Here is a 17,500-nt window from a genome sequence, read left to right on the forward strand (position 1 = left end):
CAACAACTAGCAGCGCGGCGTCTTTGCCTCCTGTGTTTTTCTCCTTCTTTTCTTTTTCTTTGGTTTGTTTGAATTAGACATTGTTTAGAATTGATCGAAGCCGAACCCCTGAGGCGAAGTTTGAAAATAAAATCGGCCAGCCAGAAGTGAAAGATGTTTGAAAGTCGCCAAGCGTTACGACGACGACGATGACGATGTAAGCATTGTTATAAGCGAAGTAAGAAAAGAAAACAACGTTTTAATTAAGCGGGGAGGGGGGGGGGTAAAACAAAAAAAAATAACGTAAGGCAAACGAACGATTAAAACAGAAAAACGAATGAACGTTACGTGAAAAATGGCTTAAATAATAGAGGGTTCAATATTTAAATTTAAAACATCGAAAAAAAAAAACATCTCACACCACGATTCGAACCCAAAACGTTTAGATAATGAACCAAGGCCTTAACTACCTGAGCTAAAAAATTGTTTGTTCGGTTTATCAACTATTTAAAGTAAATCAGGTCACAACGTCATGACGTCATCTGACGCATGCTTTGTTGACCCTCTCCCTGTCGAAAATTGTCGATTTCGGGGTGAAAAAGTTAACGTTTTTCTCGTTTTCTGTCTAGATATCTCTCTCTCTCTCTCTCTCTCTCTCTCTCTCTCTCTCTCTCTCTCTCTCTCACTTCGTCTTCCTTACTCTAAAGACTGGAAAATGGCGTCTGGCTGTTTTTATTTTTAAAAACTTCGGTCGTTAATATTTTTTGTAAGCATATTTTTTTTTTACTTCACATGTTTGGCTTGTTATTTTTCATTTAACTATCATATCTAACTATTTTGAATGTGGTAATAACTTTGGTAACGTTGCCATAGCATAGAAGTTCATAGTTTAGCTTTAATTAATTTTTTTTTACCGATAACAACATTTTTAAATTGTAAATTCAGACCGCCATTAGAGCTTGCTGACGTCAAAATCACGTGACATGACTCAGTGGGTTTTAAATACAAGTTGACCCAAAATAAACGGCCGCGTGTATACTTTATGTAGAAGAGTTGGCGGCCGTATTTTTGGGGGCAGTTATAAATCGATTTAAAAATATGTAATGCTTAACATTAAAATGTCACTTTTTGGCCCCCCCCCCTGCAGAAAATCGATCACTTGACACACTTCTGATGGTCACTTTGGGCCAATTTTTTTATATTTGTCGTCCGGAAGGTGGGGCTTTCATATGAGACCAAGTTTGTGAATTTTTGTTCCGTCGGTCGAAAGTTTTTAGCAGACACACAAACATACATACATACACACAAACATACATACATTTTCGCTTTTATATATATAGATTAAACAATGTTTTTCTTTTAGCAAAATCATAAAAACACTTACGGGTATTTCAGTGATGAAGCCTTCTTTAATATCAACTGTGAATTGATTATTTGCAGCACCTGGAATTCACAAAAATAATGAATGGATATTTCAGGTGAATTTGGAAAAAATTTCATTTAATACAATGCAAAATGCAAAAAAAAATTGGTCTTCTTTGAACTTAAAAATTTCAGGAGAGGAGCGCCATCTCTTCGATTTCTTTTACTTGTTTTTAACCAAGGTTGAATTTCAGGAGAAATGTGAGGTAGTTGGAAAAATGACACAGAGAAAGTTGATTGCATTTTGATATTGTGATGAGATGATTCATTAAAGTTTGAAATTTGACACGTTTACTACTACTACTACTACAACACTACTTAAAAGTATACAGAATCAACTATTCGCTGCATTTTATCGTTTTTAACAACTATTATAAATCTAAAATGGGTCTAGGTCTTTTTGCCTGTAATTTTCACAGTCTGCGTGCACAAATGAAGGCAAAACTCAAGTTAAGGGCTTCTAATCTATGGCTTGCATGGTTTATGTTGGCCAAAGGAGAGCAAGATTTGAGTTTAGAGTTTCCAGTTTGTGGCTTGCATGGTCTGTGTTGCTCAAAGGAAAGTTGGACTCAAGTCTAGAGCTTCTAATCTGTAGCTTTCACTGTTTGTGTGTCTTAATGTCACTTCTGCTTTCTCGTTCGGAAACCCATTAATAGTATACAGAATCAACTATTTGCTGCATTTTACCATTTTTAACTACTCTTATGAATCTAAAATGAAAGATTAATTTAAAAAAAAATTAATTATGTCCTGAAAATCCTATATATCAATTTTTTCTCAAAGGGAATGGTACTTTGATATTGGGAGGTAGGCAGTAATACAAAATATACACACACATATAGAGGCAATCAAACAACTTTTGTTTAATATTGTTGTTTTCAATTAAAAAAAGTTGTATGTGTAAATCAAGGGTAATTTCGAAGATCAAAAAATGGCTGATTCGATTAATTATTTTTTTTGAAAAGCAAATTTTGTGTTTAATATTATTTTCAATTTGAAAAAAAATGTTTTATATGATTATTTAGGGTTATTGTCAAGATCGCATAAAATGTATACAAACCAACAAAGTCGGGCTTGTGTACTATATCATTGTTTTTAAATACATATTTTGTTTATAATATTGTTGTTTTCACTTCGAAAAAAAGCTTATATGTGTTCATGGGTTAGGAGGTACTACCAGTCTATTGTAGAAACCAAAGGGAGTGCTAGCCTGAAAAAGTTTGGGAAACCCTGTTGTATATAGTTAATTTGAATAGAAAGGTATATACACCATCAATTGCATATACACCATCAATATATTAAAAAGCTATTGTTCTTTTTTGAATATGAACTTAGTGTTTTAATCTCACCATCAGTGTAATAAATGGATCAATTTTATAAAGACTGTTTCAAGAGTAAGCTGCAATCCTATACCTGTATAAGAGGCAAGTACATCCTATGATCGAGTATTGTTGCCACATCTGAGAAGGAGCTGTTCGGAGCACCCTATCCAGTGTTAACAAAGTTCAAAACCAACTTCGAAATCTAGTAGGTGATGCCCTTTTCTTTTCCCTGCAACCTCTTTCCAACAGAAGAGACGTTGCAAACCTGTATCTGCTCTATCGTTATTTTCATGGAAGATGCTCATCTGAGCTTCAATTTATGTCTCCTCTTGCCAAACTTTCATAAAAAAACACTTGTCTAGCTACAACCACTATCAACAATTTCCCCCACTCTCTATCTGTGCCTAAATCTATGAACAGATTCCATGAACTAAGCTTCTTTCCTAAAATTGCCTGCCCATAGAATTCTGTTTTGCTGGCCTGTATAATTGTCTTCAAGTCCAGTGTAAACGAGTTCTTGTTCAGCCATCCCCTTAAATAATCAAAATTATACCCAATTTCTACCACTAACGAGTACTATGCTGTTGTCCCAGTGACTATCATACATTCATTAACTCTTAACCTCGAGTGGCCTTTGGGCCTTGATAAGTAGTGACTTACTTGTAAAAATGTTTTTTCTTAATTTCTATTGTAAATGAGTAAAAAGCAAAAATAATTTACTTACTTGAAGTGATTCCTTGAAAAGAAACAACATCTGACTTTGAATTTGAAATTTCTTTCAGTGCTTCAACAATTTTGGTTTTCGTAAACTCAGTCACAACAAACAGCAGAATATAAATCTGTCTTTCATGATTTGGTGATAAATTTCGGAATACCGTCAAAATACTTTTAGAGAATTCCTTAAAATTCACAGCTACATTGTCAGGAAGGCTGATTCCAATTGTACAAGAAACAGAGTCATTTTTAAAAACAGTTTTCAGGCAATTGTTAAAGATAGCAATCCAAGGATATGTGTCTTCCCACTCATCTGTCAGATAAATACCAATGTGATGATTCATAGCGATGTTCCAGGATTCATACTCTACGAGTTTGTACTTCTCTTTTTTGTCATGCATAATTTCTTTGCAATCTAAAAAAAAAAATGAATGAAGGACATAGTTTTAAGCAATCATTTTATTTTTAATACTAAAAAAACAAGTAACCACAACATATCGAACACTATACAACACACAATTAAAGATGATAAAAAAAGGTAAGCAAAAAAGAAAAATATTTCATTATTGTCTCGTTTTGTCTATTATCATCTAGTTTCTCATCTATCCTTTCGATTCACCTGCTGTTACAATTGTAACATTGTCTGCTGACCAACACACATTGTGTGCAGTTTCGTTAAAAATTAATGAATGAGAATATCATGTCAAGTTAAAATTCATTTAGTATTACGCATGTAAACTTGAGAAAAGCATGCCTGAAATGTGTTAGCGTTATAGTGAATAAGCGAAATCACACATTAAATTAAATTCGTTTTTGTTTTGATTTTCAGTCACAAAGGAGCCCAGGCGACAAGATCAAAGTGTAGTATCTGTTCCGACAGATACTGCAAGCAAAGACCAGATGTGGAGGCAATCCCACATACCTGACCTTTAACCAGCTCCCATTTCCCACCTCTCGGGAGTTGGTCCCCTTTTTCCCTTCCCCCTCCCTTCACTCCTCACATTAAAAATTGGCCTTGTGCCTAATTTGCTCGGTGGGGGAGCAAATAAATACCCACAAAGGAGACCAAGACAAAAATTAAGAAATAACTAACTCACTTGTTCTTTTGTACGACACTATTTATTTCCTCATTGTTTACCCACGTGATCTAGAATGTTCTCCGGTGACGTCACTTCGCATTCATTTACATCCTTGCAATGCTACATTACCTTTGCGTTATTACAGTTTTGACTAATTGTCGTCTCCTCGTTGTTCCGTGTTAATAAGAGAGAAAGAAACCAAGGGGAACAAGAGAGAGAGAGAGAGAGAGAGAGAGAGAGAGAGAGAGAGAAATATTAATATCAAATAAAAAGGAAAGAACAGAGAAAGACCATTCTATGCGTTTCCCCACAAGATTCATATAAGTCAGGCACAAGGCCTTCAAATGTGAACAGCTGCAGCTTCTCCAAAAGGGTGCTTATCACTGTGTTACACAGCCTCCTAAAGCATAAAGCACATCTGCACTATACACAATGTTTTGAACAAAAAAAAACATAAATACTCTCTCTCAAAACAAAAACATCAAATTTTGTTAGATCACCACTCATTTTCAGATTTCAACAAAATTAAAAGGCTGACATGGCTGCCAAAAAACTCACTAAAACTTAATATAAGTAATATGAAAATTACATACACAGACTACAAACCACTAAATGTCAAGACAACAAAACTCTTTAAAATTAAAGCCATACTTAAAGAATGGACACCAAGGTTCTGAAAATCACACAAGAAGAAAATGGTTTTATCCAATATTCACATATGGCACACACATATAACCCATTCCTTCCTTCTGAAAATGAAGATCTCCCAGAACGCTTAATGTACCAAGAACACTTCCTTCTAGACTGTGGCTTTTTCACACATAAGCGTTAAAGAATGCGGCAAAAGCAGAACGTGAAAAAAAAATTCTGTATAGTAAACTAATAATGATTTTATGTTGTTGATATTTATTAAATATTAATAAATGAGGAATCATTTCAAGTTAAAGTCGATTTAGTACTACACATGTAAACTTAATAAGCAAAATCACACAATATCAAGTTAAATTTGATCAACATTTTGTTTTAATTTCGTAAAACACATAATGTTAATTTCATAAATATCTGCCAAACCCAGCTAGCATCAAATATGTTGTCAACTTTAGCTGAGCAAAGAGTTTCAATAACACTGTTTCGATTCTATGCATCACCCCACGAGAACTATAACGGTCAGACACAATGCCTTCAAAAATGTGAATAGTTCCAGCTCCTCTAAATTGGTAATTTTTTTTTTTTAATTAAGCGTGTTTTCACGAGTTTACATACATAATAATAAATGGATTTAAACTTGAAATTGTTTATCAATTGTTAATATTTAACAAAAACTACAAAAGTAAGACACAAGTATAATAATTAATAATAGTTATATATTGTTGTGTTTTTTTAAGTATTAATAAATGAGGAATCATTTCAAGTTAAAATCCACTTATTATTACACATGTAAACTTGAGAAAAGCATGTCTGAAATGTGTTAACATTATGGTGAATAAGCGAAATCACACATCAAATTAAATTCGTTTTTGTTTTCATTTTGCTTATTCACATAATGTTGACACATTTCAAGTATGTTTTCTCAAGTTTGGATGCATAATGCTGATTGGAATTTAACTCGAAACCGTTTCTCATTTCTTAATGTTTAACAAAAAATAACAACAAATTTTTTAATACCTATGCAGCTTTATGAGGATTTGCTGAATTCGCTATGTTTTAAAAGCATTGCTTCGATTCAACATGTCTCTAATACTAATTATAATCTAAAATTATAATCTAAAATTCATCATAACCTCTGGTCATCTTCTAGGGAAGTGAGTAATTGGCTTAGTAAATTCATAATGTTTAATATTGATTAATATTACTCCTCTATTTTCCCTAGTTTATTTAATAAATCATAGGAACTAGCCAAAAAAAAAAAAAAGGAAACAAAAATTGCAAAATTAGAAATAATAAAACTAGCAATAAGAACCAGTATTAAGTATAACAATAAATTATGGACAGGGAAAAATAGTAATCTTAATTTCAACATTATAATGGGATCCCTAGATTCCACCTTTTAGCAAATAATATAAAAAATAACATTCCGAGAGAATTTAACAAATTATTGACCCCCCCCAGGAAGTAAATAAGGTAAAATAATAAATAAGAACACTGTTAAAATATCATTCTCTACTTCAAATAACTTAACAACAACAGTTATAAGCTCTAACAATGTAAAATTAAACAGAAATGTAAATAAGAGATATGATGTGATACAGGAATCAAATACAATAAAAAAAATCTGTAACTGCAGAAATCCTGGAGAATACCCACTTAATGAAAATTGTTGAACCTCTGATATTGTATACGCATGTGAAGATATAAAAGATAATAATACTAAAACATACCTAGGATCCACAGACCTCCAGTTTAAGGATAGATTTTGTAATCACTTAACATCTTTCAAGATAACAACGAAAAATGAAAATAAGTCTATTAATGATGAAAACAACAATAGTGAACATAATTATAACAATACTTTTTGACTATCCCCCACTCTATAATAAAGCCCAATGTGTATTGGCATAAATAATGGCATAAATAGAAAATTTCAACTGCCCTACATGACTGAATAAGGGAACTTCGAAAAAATAAAATTGAATATGAATTAAAATGGTCTATAGTTTGTAAGACTAGCAAATATAAACCAAGTAAAGTAAAAAGATGCAATTCTCCTACACGACAATGTGGCTAAATAAACCCTGCAAAAGTTGAAAGAATTGGGCTACGAAACTCTGCATCATCCACCATATTCTCCAGATCTCTCAGCTACCGACTATCACTTTTTCAAGCAACTCGACAACTTTCTTTGTGAGAAATACTTAAAAAAAAGAAACTAAGCAATATCAAAAACGCCTTCAGCAACTTTATTGCTACCAGAACACAGAATTTTTACATTACTGGCATAAATACACTTGTTTTGTGTTGGCAAAAATGTGTTGATTCTGATGATGCAATTAATAAATTTTTGTCTGAATTTAAAAGTTAAAAACCACAAGAACTTTCTTGTCAACCTGATAAATAAGACACTCTCATATGCAACATCTAGTGAGAAAGGATGAGTGTGATAGATAAAATCTTAATAAGAGATTTGTCAGTTGATGAGTTAATTGCAGATTGTACCTAATTAGACCAGTTAAAATGGAAGCTTTTTTTCCAAATAAAACTCAATCCTAAAACTCAGGAATATTATTGTATGTATTTTGTCTAATTAAATTATATAGGTAAAAAAGCTTTAGAGGGGGAAACAAAAATTGGCTCGCTCAGCTTTCATGGTATATATATATATATATATATATATATATATATATATATATATATATATATATATTCTTTATGTAAATACAGTCTTAAAGAATAAAAAAAACTATAATTTGCTCTCTTTGATTGAGCACTATCAACGACACTTATTGAAATTCAATTATTTCCAATTTTTGGATATCTTCCTTTCTGAAATATATATATATATATATATATATATACATATATATATATATATATATATATATAAGCCTGACAAATTCTCACAAGGATTAAATGCGGAATATTCTGTGAAGCTTAATTGCCATATATATTTTCATAACTTATTACCTAGCTCTACTTATGGATATAGCACTGTTGAAGTAAATACTGAAAATTTATGCATAAAATTATATCTTTGTATATTAATTCATGTGATTAAACGAAATAGTAATTATATATATATATATATATATATATATAAATGTATATATATATATATATATATATATATATATATATATATATATAACTTCAAAATAGAACTGAAAATGTAGTAAAATAAATAATAAAAATAAAATATCCAATAAAAATGATATGCAAATATAAAGAAAACTTTAAAATAAATTTAAATATTAATAATAATTAATATCCACTGTGATAAGAAAATTATGAATCAATACAAATGCAGTCCGCTTGTGTGAGCGTGTCAATGATCCCTATCACAGCCTCTTTCATTTCTTCAATTGTGTCATAACAACAGCCTCTAAAGTTTTCCTTGAACTTAGGAAATAACCAAAAGTCACAGGGAGCAAGGTTTTGACTTTAGGGAGGGTGAGAAACTGTCTTGACGCCCAGCTTAGTCAAATAGTCTGTGACAAGGATGAAGTTGTAAACTGGTGTATTGTCCTGATTGAAATGCCATTGACTCAATTTGAAGAGTGCTGACCTCTTCCAGCAGAATTTCTTTCTGATCTCCCTTGGAACCTGGCCTGAACATAATATTCTTTGTTGATTTTCTGTATAGCGGGAAGCCAGTACATGTAACTCATGTCGTGCTGTAAAAAAAAGGGTTTTCTGGCGTTCTTGGGTCTAGGAGAGCCAGCATGCTTCCACTTTCTTTCTGATCTTCTCTGAGCACCCTTTGGGACAAACTTTGCACAAATCTTCCGCATCTTCAGTTCCTCATGAATAATTGTGTGTACAGTTCCCACACTGACATCAAACTGTGCACTTATTGTCTCTATAGACATACAACGGTCCTTATCCATGAAATTCTTTATTTGGCCAATCAACTCTGTTCTAACTTCCTTACTCCTCCCACACCTCTCATCATCCTTCAAAGACTTCCTTTAATCTCTTATGCCACTCAAAAAACTGATGCTCAATTCATGTAAGATGATCCAAAAGCAGTCTGAAGCATTCTACAAGTTTCTGTGGCATTTTTTCCAAGTTTAAAACAGAATTTTATTGCATATCATTCTTCTAAAGTGTCCTCACGTCCAGATTGCATTTTTGAAATTCACCAGCGGTGATAAGCAGGGTTTAGTAGGGTGTATTCCAATTCCTGCTGTAGCTGTCCATTTGAACCTAAAATAATAAAAATTGGCCAGTCATCTCGTAAGATGTATAACAAAAACATACTGAATTGTCAACAATCTATTGTTATGAGGGAGCATTTCTATAGAATAATAATTAAAAAAATCAATAAAACCGTTTAAAATGTGTGCTAACGTATTCTAGGCACCCCTAATGATCAAACCTCAAAAATTTTAATTCCCAAGATAGTTTAAAGGCCAGGGTATAGTAATAGAAAAATTAGAAGTTTTTAGAAGTATCTAGAAAGCCCCAGAAGGTTCTGCAATAATCTAGAATGGGTTAAGATGCCATATAAATAAAAGTGGAGAGGGAAACAGACCAGTTATCAACTTGGACCCATCAAGATAACTCCAGTCTATGATTCATGGATAAGTCCAGCCGAAAGAATCCAAAACACAAAAAAGAAAATACATCCCTTCAACAACAGAAAGTTGCAGAAAAAGCCCTCTGGACTAGTGGTAAATACAATTTTGAAATATTCTCATTGACCAACCTTTTAAAAGAAAAACAAGAAGAAACATTAAAGTCATTGAATTTCTTGTTAATATAGTGAATAGCCACTTGAAGTCTGGACGGTTAGCAGTTCTTATTTGACTTGTACTGACCAAAGATTTAGGCCACAAAAGCAAAATTAATACTACCATTCCCTTTTGCATTATATTAAACCTTCCTTTCCCTACAGTGAAAAAGAGACAATTCTGATTCTTTGGCCTTCCTCTCGCCGGGTGGTCCTGCTTGCTGACTCGTCCCCCACCACCTGCTATCGTCCAGAGAGACGAGGGTAGGTGTGGGTGTCCTTTTTAACGACTACAGTCAGAGAGTTCATGCGACTAAGTCCAGTATGCACGCGTTTATAAAAACTGCTACATAATGTATCTTACCAATGCTTCGCAGCGTTAACTTAAAAATAAAATAATCATTCAAGTTAGTATTTGTGTTGTGTCTTATTCATATGAGATAACAGCAACTATTTACAATGGTGACCCCGCCTAAAGAACACTGCACCTCATCAAAAGAACTTTACACTAAGAAATGAACAACGTAAACTGGACTCGTACCGAAAAGAAATGAAACACACTTTGGAATCTTCAGGAAAATACAAGTGATTACTCATTTTCGTCGCAAACGTTTCAAAGAAAACCTTCGACGTAAGTACAACAATACTATATTTCCCCCCTCCTTCCTAGTCAACACACACACACACACACACAAAAAAAAAAAAGAAAAGATACACACATATATATATATAAAAAAAAAAAAAAAAAAAAGGAAGAAAATGGAAGAATCCAGTGTGCAACAAATAAACATAAAAACTCCTGATTTTATGGAAACGGCAGTAAATGGCTGGTTTTCAATTCTGGAAGCCCAATTCCACCTACGCAACATAACAGCTTCAACAACCAAATTTTACGCTGTCATATCATCACTGCCTGCAGAAGTGGTAGCTAAAATACCGATAAATATTTTAGAAGGCAGGAAATATGAGGAACTAAAATGCTCCTTAATTGAGTCCCACGAAAGGACCAAGCCGGAATTGCTCAACAAACTAATGTCAACTAACACTATAACTGGCCGCCCTTCCGCTTATCTTCAAGAGATGCTGTCTATTGCAAAAAGAATAGGCATTGGCGAAGAGATTGTTCTTCATAAATTTTTACAAGCCTTACCCGCAACAATTTCGCCGGTCATTGCCTCACAGAAAGAATTAAACCCATCTCAACTAGGAAAACTAGCGGACGAACTAATGCCCTTGTTAAATAATATAAATGAAACAGCGTTTACCGCTCAGCAATCTCAACATATTGACAAAAACAAGAGCAACGTTCGGATACCGATAGGTGTTAAACCATTTTTCCCCGAACAAAGGACAAGGATATGTAGAGCACATATTTACTTCGCGGAACAAGCCAGAACCTGCAAACCCTGGTGCAAATGGCCAGGGAAGTGAAACATAAAATAAAAGCTCACGCCCACCCACACCCACACCAAGTGACTCGGAAAACTAGTTGCGCAAGCCATGTCCGTCCCCTTGAGTTCGCAACTACTACAATTCAAAGCAAGACTAGGGACAAAAACATTAAACTTTATTGTAGATACAGGCGCAAGTATCTCGATAATACCAGCTGCCATGATAAACGGTGTCACATTACACCCAACACCAGTATCGCTAACCACTGCCAACGGTGAGAAAATAGAATGCCACGGCCAAGCTAATCTCGAAATTGGGATACCAAGTTTGAGAAGATCATTTTCCTGGACATTTGTTATCGCAAACGTCACCAATCCCCTCCTCGGACTTGATTTTTTAAATAAATTTGGCCTTACAGTGGACTGCAAAAATAGAACAATTTACGACCCAGTTACTACCACCAAAAAAAAGTTACTGTTAAATTCTGCAGCACCAGTAAATGTGGTCATAAATGAAATAGAACTGCCGGTATTCATAAGAAAAAGCCTGGATAAACACCCAGAAATTATTTCTCCGCACACCAACAAAAACAGTGAGTACTGTGGTGTTTATCACAGAATCGACACAGGCAGCCACTCCCCAGTCTTCGCTAAATCCAGACAACTGTCCGCTGAAAAGCTGACGGCGACGAAAGAGGAATTCAAACGTTTGACAAACGAAGGTGTAATAACCCCTTCAGACAGTGAGTGGTCAAGCCCACTACATCTGGTACCCAAACAAAGTGGAGGCTATCGTTGTTGTGGAGACTACCGCACCTTAAACAGCATCACTAAAAGTGATAGATACCCCATCCCCAATATAAACTCCTTTACGGCTAAACTCGCTGATAAACAGCGATTTTCGAAAATTGATTTGATTTTGGCATATCATCAAATTAAGATGCACCCCAATGATATTCCAAAAACTGCCATAATCTCGCCGATGGGACTCTATCAATATGAATACATGCCGTTTGGACTAAAAAACGCAGCGGCTACATTTCAAAGATTTATGGACAAAATTTTCCGAGATATCGACTGTGTTTTCATTTATATAGACGACATATTGATCTTCAGTGGAAACGAACAATCCCACAAACAAGATATCGACACAGTTTTTCAAATCTTAGAAAACAACAGCCTAAAAATATCTCTTTCCAAATCCATCTTCAATGTGACATCTCTTGACTTCCTAGGATTTAGAATCAATTCAAAAGGAATTACACCAACTGCAAATAAAATTAAAGAAATAGAATCTTTTCCGTGCCCTAAAGATGCAAAAAGCCTACGCAGATTTCTGGGTATGGTAGGATTTTATAGGAAATTAATACCAGGATTTGCGAAAGTAGTCTTACCCCTATCTGAGAGAATGAGACTAACACCAAAAGGTTTAATCACCTTAAATACATCGGAAAAAGAAGCCTTCTCTACTATGACAAAAATACTTGGTAACCTAACAGAATTACCCCACCCTCAACCAACTTGTACCCAATATCAACTAATAACGGACAGCAGCAAAGATGCAGTAGGTGCTGCCTTACATCAAGTCATCGATGGAACCCCAGTACCAATAAGGTTTTTCTCAAAAAAACTCACAGCAACACAGACGAGATATTCCACTTTCGACCGTGAACTTTTAGCAGCATATTTGGCCGTATTACACTTTCGCCACATAATAGAAAGTCGCGAAGTATTGCTTCTGACAGACCATAAACCAATATGCGGTGCATTTCACAGTCTAAAACCTGCAAAATCAGATAGGCAACAAAGACAACTAGCCATCATCACAGAATTAATTTCAGATATTGCCCATGTGAAGGGTGACCAAAATATAGTTGCAGATTGTTTATCTCGCCCAACATTTGCTGTACAAATAGATATGTACGACCTCCCTGCACTCACAGATGCACAGAAAAGAGACACCGAAATACAGTCCTATCCAGACTTAAAGAAATTTACATTATATGGAAAAGATCAATTTGTGTTATGTGATACATCAACGTCATACCCTAGACCTTATACACTACGGAAATCTATCTTTGACAGCTTACATTCAGTATCACATCCTGGAATAAAATCATCTATCAAAATGATTAAGGCTAGATTTTACTGGCCACATATGGATAAAACAATTAAAGAATTATGTGCATCATGCACATCTTGTCAACAAGCAAAAATATACAGACATACTAAATCACCAATTCAAATGTTGGAAATACCATCATCAAGATTCCAGACCGTACACATTGATATAGTTGGACCATTACTCCCAGCAAAACGTGCCAACAATCCTTATACAAGCCCATGTCGGTATGTTTTAACATGTATAGATCGAACCAGTCGATGGATAGAAGCACAACCTATAGCAGATATTACAGCACAAACTGTAGCAGAAGCTTTTGTTGACACATGGATTACTCGCTTTGGTGTTCCACTGCATGTCATAACTGACAGAGGCACACAATTTGAAAGCGAACTATTCCTTGAATTGTCAAAAATTATTGGATTCTATAGATTACGAACGACTTCTTATCATCCGCAATGCAACGGACTTATAGAAAGAGCACATAGAACTATTAAAGCAGCTATAATGGCCCGAAAAGAATCTTGGATTTCAGCTCTACCAATAGTCCTCTTAGGAATTCGAAGTATGTCCAATGACTCTAATTTTTCCCCATTTTATGCGGTCATAGGTACACAAATGTTATTACCACAACTAATGATTGGTACAGAAAATACAGAAATAATTACACAAAATTTTACAAGAGAACTACACAAAACTATGGAAAAATTTGATCTGACAGACTTTTCAAACAGAGATAAATCAACAAAGAAAACGTACGTACCAAATCAACTTCAAACCTGTGATAAAGTTTGGATTAGGATAGACCGCGTTCTAAAACCATTAGAAGCACCCTATTCAGGTCCTTACATTGTACTCGAACGAACACCGAAATATTTCCTAATAGAAACGAACCCAAACACGCATACACAAGTTTCAATAGACCGTTTGAACCCTTACGTTAAAAACAAGCAAAAATGTACGCAAAATACAACTATCAACAAAAATAAAAACAGCGACATTTTACTCCCCGAAAAAGTGCAGGAACATGAGATAAAAACAAGAACTTCAAGTAGGAGAGTTACATGGAAAAAAGATACTGAATACATTTATTATTAAAAATTTCTTTTTAAAATAAATAAATAAAAAATAAAAATATACATATATATATATATATATATACATATATATATGAGCACTCCGTCTACTGGCAGGGTACCTCTCTGTACTGACCAAAGATTTAGGCCACAAAAGCAAAATTAATACTACCATTCCCTTTTGCATTATATTAAACCTTCCTTTCCCTACAGTGAAAAAGAGACAATTCTGATTCTTTGGCCTTCCTCTCGCCGGGTGGTCCTGCTTGCTGACTCGTCCCCCACCGCCTGCTATCGTCCAGAGAGACGAGGGTAGGTGTGGGTGTCCTTTTTAACGACTACAGTCAGAGAGTTCATGCGACTAAGTCCAGTACGCACGCCGCGTTTATAAAAACTGCTACATAATGTATCTTACCAATGCTTTGCAGTGTTAACTTAAAAATAAAATAATCATTCAAGTTAGTATTTGTGTTGTGTCTTATTCATATGAGATAACAGCAACTATTTACAGACTCTTCTTCTCCCTTGCCCTCGTAACGCTCCACTTCCTTGTCCTAGTTTTCGATCAAGAATTTCAACAAGCCGTCTTTTCATTTGTACTTGATAGTAGTAATCCAAAATAACTGTATCTTTGTTAACCGACTTTCTTTTTCGTTTTGTTTTGTTATTGTTGTAAATAATTGTGAATCACTTTATTTATTTTGTTATTGTTGAAAATAAAGGAAAATATCATTTTCCTAAAACCATATTTCATATCGTCCATATTTTTAATTGTTACACAAAAGAAATCTGGGGTTTGTATTACTGTACACATAGATTCGAAAAAGTTGTTAAAAAACAATTATATAACAAATAAATGTTATCAAAGGCAAGATAAGTTACTTTTCTACCTAACAGGATATATTTTTTGTGTTTTTATTCAATGTAACATGTTTATTCAGCTCGAAAAATATGCAGTGTTTACCGATGTATTGGAAAATTCAAAATGGCGCCCAACACTCTCTTTAATGTGGTAAGTTTGGGAAAAGGTGTTATAAATAATAAACTAGACAAAATACTATTAAAAAAACACCGAATATATGTCAACTTATGTCACAGTAACATATAGTGAGCGAATTTCTAACAGTATTTTGTCTAGTTTATTATGTATAACATCTTTTCCTGAACTTACCGTGTTAAAGAGAGTGTCGGCCGCCATTTTGAATTTTCCAATACATCGGTAAACACTGTATGCTTTTCGAGCTGAATAAATATGTTACATTGAATTGACGAACTGCAATCACTTGTGCCCCCACGACGTGTGCACCCTCGACAAACCCGACAAGCTGCTAAATCCCACCCCCACACTGTAGAAATCCCTAGATGTAAAAGATCTTTTTACTCCAGTAGTTTCTTCCCCAGAACCGCTAGACTCTGGAATTCCATTCCAGGTCCCTGCTTCCCCAACAGTACTGACGTGCAGAAGTTCAAGTGTAACGTGAACCGACACCTTGCTGCCCAAATCCCTACATAGTACCCCAGTAGTTGTTGCCCCTGATAGTAGCCCCCTACACCAAAGTGGCAATTTGCCTTGTTTGGGGTGAAAATGTAATAAAAAAAAAAAGAAAAAAAAAAAAAGAATAACAACACGAAAAATATATCCAGTTAGGTAGAAAAGTAACTTATCTTGCCTTTGATAACATTTATTTGTTATATATTTGTTTTTTGACAACTTTTTCGAATCTATGTGTACAATAATACAAACTCGAAATCTGGAATCTTATTGGAGGCACCCTATAACTTTCTCCTTTATTGTTTTTTGATGGAGATAACAGGCTTTCTGAGAAGAACCAAGGTGTATGTTTGTTTGTTTCCAAGCAATTCTTAAACTAATTTAAATGAATTCATTCGTAATTCCTTATATCTTAAATAATTGACTTCAATTTACAAAAAAGAAAGAAAAAAAGTACTGGTGTACTTGAATAGTTCCCCCTAGCTCCTCATTTCTCTTCACTTCCCCCTCTCCATTTTTATCTAGCATCTCCCTTTTCCTTAATACCGCATTATCTCCTTCCTTTTCTATCTTTTTTCTCGATTGTCTTTCACCTTTATAGCTCACTTTCTTTCTCTCACCATTCTATCTCATCTGCCTCATTTTTATATCTCACCTCTCCCCTTTTTTTCCATCCTCTTCCCTCTCTCTCTCGCCATTCTATTTAATCTCTCTCATCCTTCTATCTCATCTCTCCCCTCTATCTGTTTCACTGCCCATCCCATTCTCTCGCTTTACCCTTTTTTTCTATTTCACTCCCTATTTCTAACTTTACTCGTCCTTTTTTTTAAAGACTATACTAATCATTACAGTTCTGATTTTTTTAGATAAAGGTTGATTGTTCATATTATTTGTTTTGATCGGACTATTGTTCTCATCCTGAGTGTTATTTATGTAACGTTTTGATTGCTATCTTGGAAAAGAAATAAAAGTTACTGGCTCCGTAGATGGTTTCGTATTTTGGAGTTGTTTTTGTTTGTTTTTTTCGTCGTGGTTTCGTATATGGGGAAAAAAATTGTATTAATCATATTCTCTTAGTCCTGACCTTGGAAAATTTAGGCCATGTGATATTTTTGTACACAGTTTAATCTAAAAAAAAACAAAAAAACGTAATCTCGTCTGAAATCATTAGGTGATATTTTATCAATAGATTTTAAAAAGAACAATACAGTCAGAGAGAGAATGAAACATTTGATAATGTGTCATTACAGATTTTACAATTTCATCAAGTTAATTCAGTAAAATTATAAATACGGCTGTTATAAGTAAGCCTAGGACAACAGAATATTCATTTCATTGTTTTGACTCTCGACTAATATCTTATGTTTTTATATAGAGTGATGTGGTTCTCGGTTGATTAACTGTGTCAGATATATACTTGAGAGCCGTTCTGATACATACTTGAGAGTCAATACAATGATTTTTTTTTTTTTACATAGGCATCACCACATTATCAAGGCCAAGAGGCCACTCAAGGA

The 17,500-nt window shown here is 34.2% G+C and overlaps 1 protein-coding gene across 7 annotated transcripts in view; it reads right to left on the bottom strand.

Annotated features, from left to right (window-relative positions):
• LOC145245843 (uncharacterized) overlaps window positions 1-17,500 on the bottom strand; it is a 98,278-nt gene that overhangs the window by 36,458 nt on the left and 44,320 nt on the right. For all 7 annotated transcript variants that reach the window (XM_080107503.1, XM_080107499.1, XM_080107500.1 and 4 more), the window contains 2 exons: window positions 3,448-3,852; window positions 1,364-1,422 (listed from right to left, as the gene is read on the bottom strand). In XM_080107503.1, coding sequence (XP_079963629.1) covers window positions 1,364-1,422; window positions 3,448-3,838 — 450 coding nt within the window. In that variant the 5' untranslated portion in view covers window positions 3,839-3,852. The remainder of the gene's footprint in view (window positions 1-1,363; window positions 1,423-3,447; window positions 3,853-17,500) is intronic.

This window comes from Euprymna scolopes, chromosome 23 (genome assembly GCF_053919585.1).
Source record: "Euprymna scolopes isolate OS-2025 chromosome 23, ASM5391958v1, whole genome shotgun sequence".
Classification (NCBI taxonomy): domain Eukaryota; kingdom Metazoa; phylum Mollusca; class Cephalopoda; order Sepiida; family Sepiolidae; genus Euprymna; species Euprymna scolopes.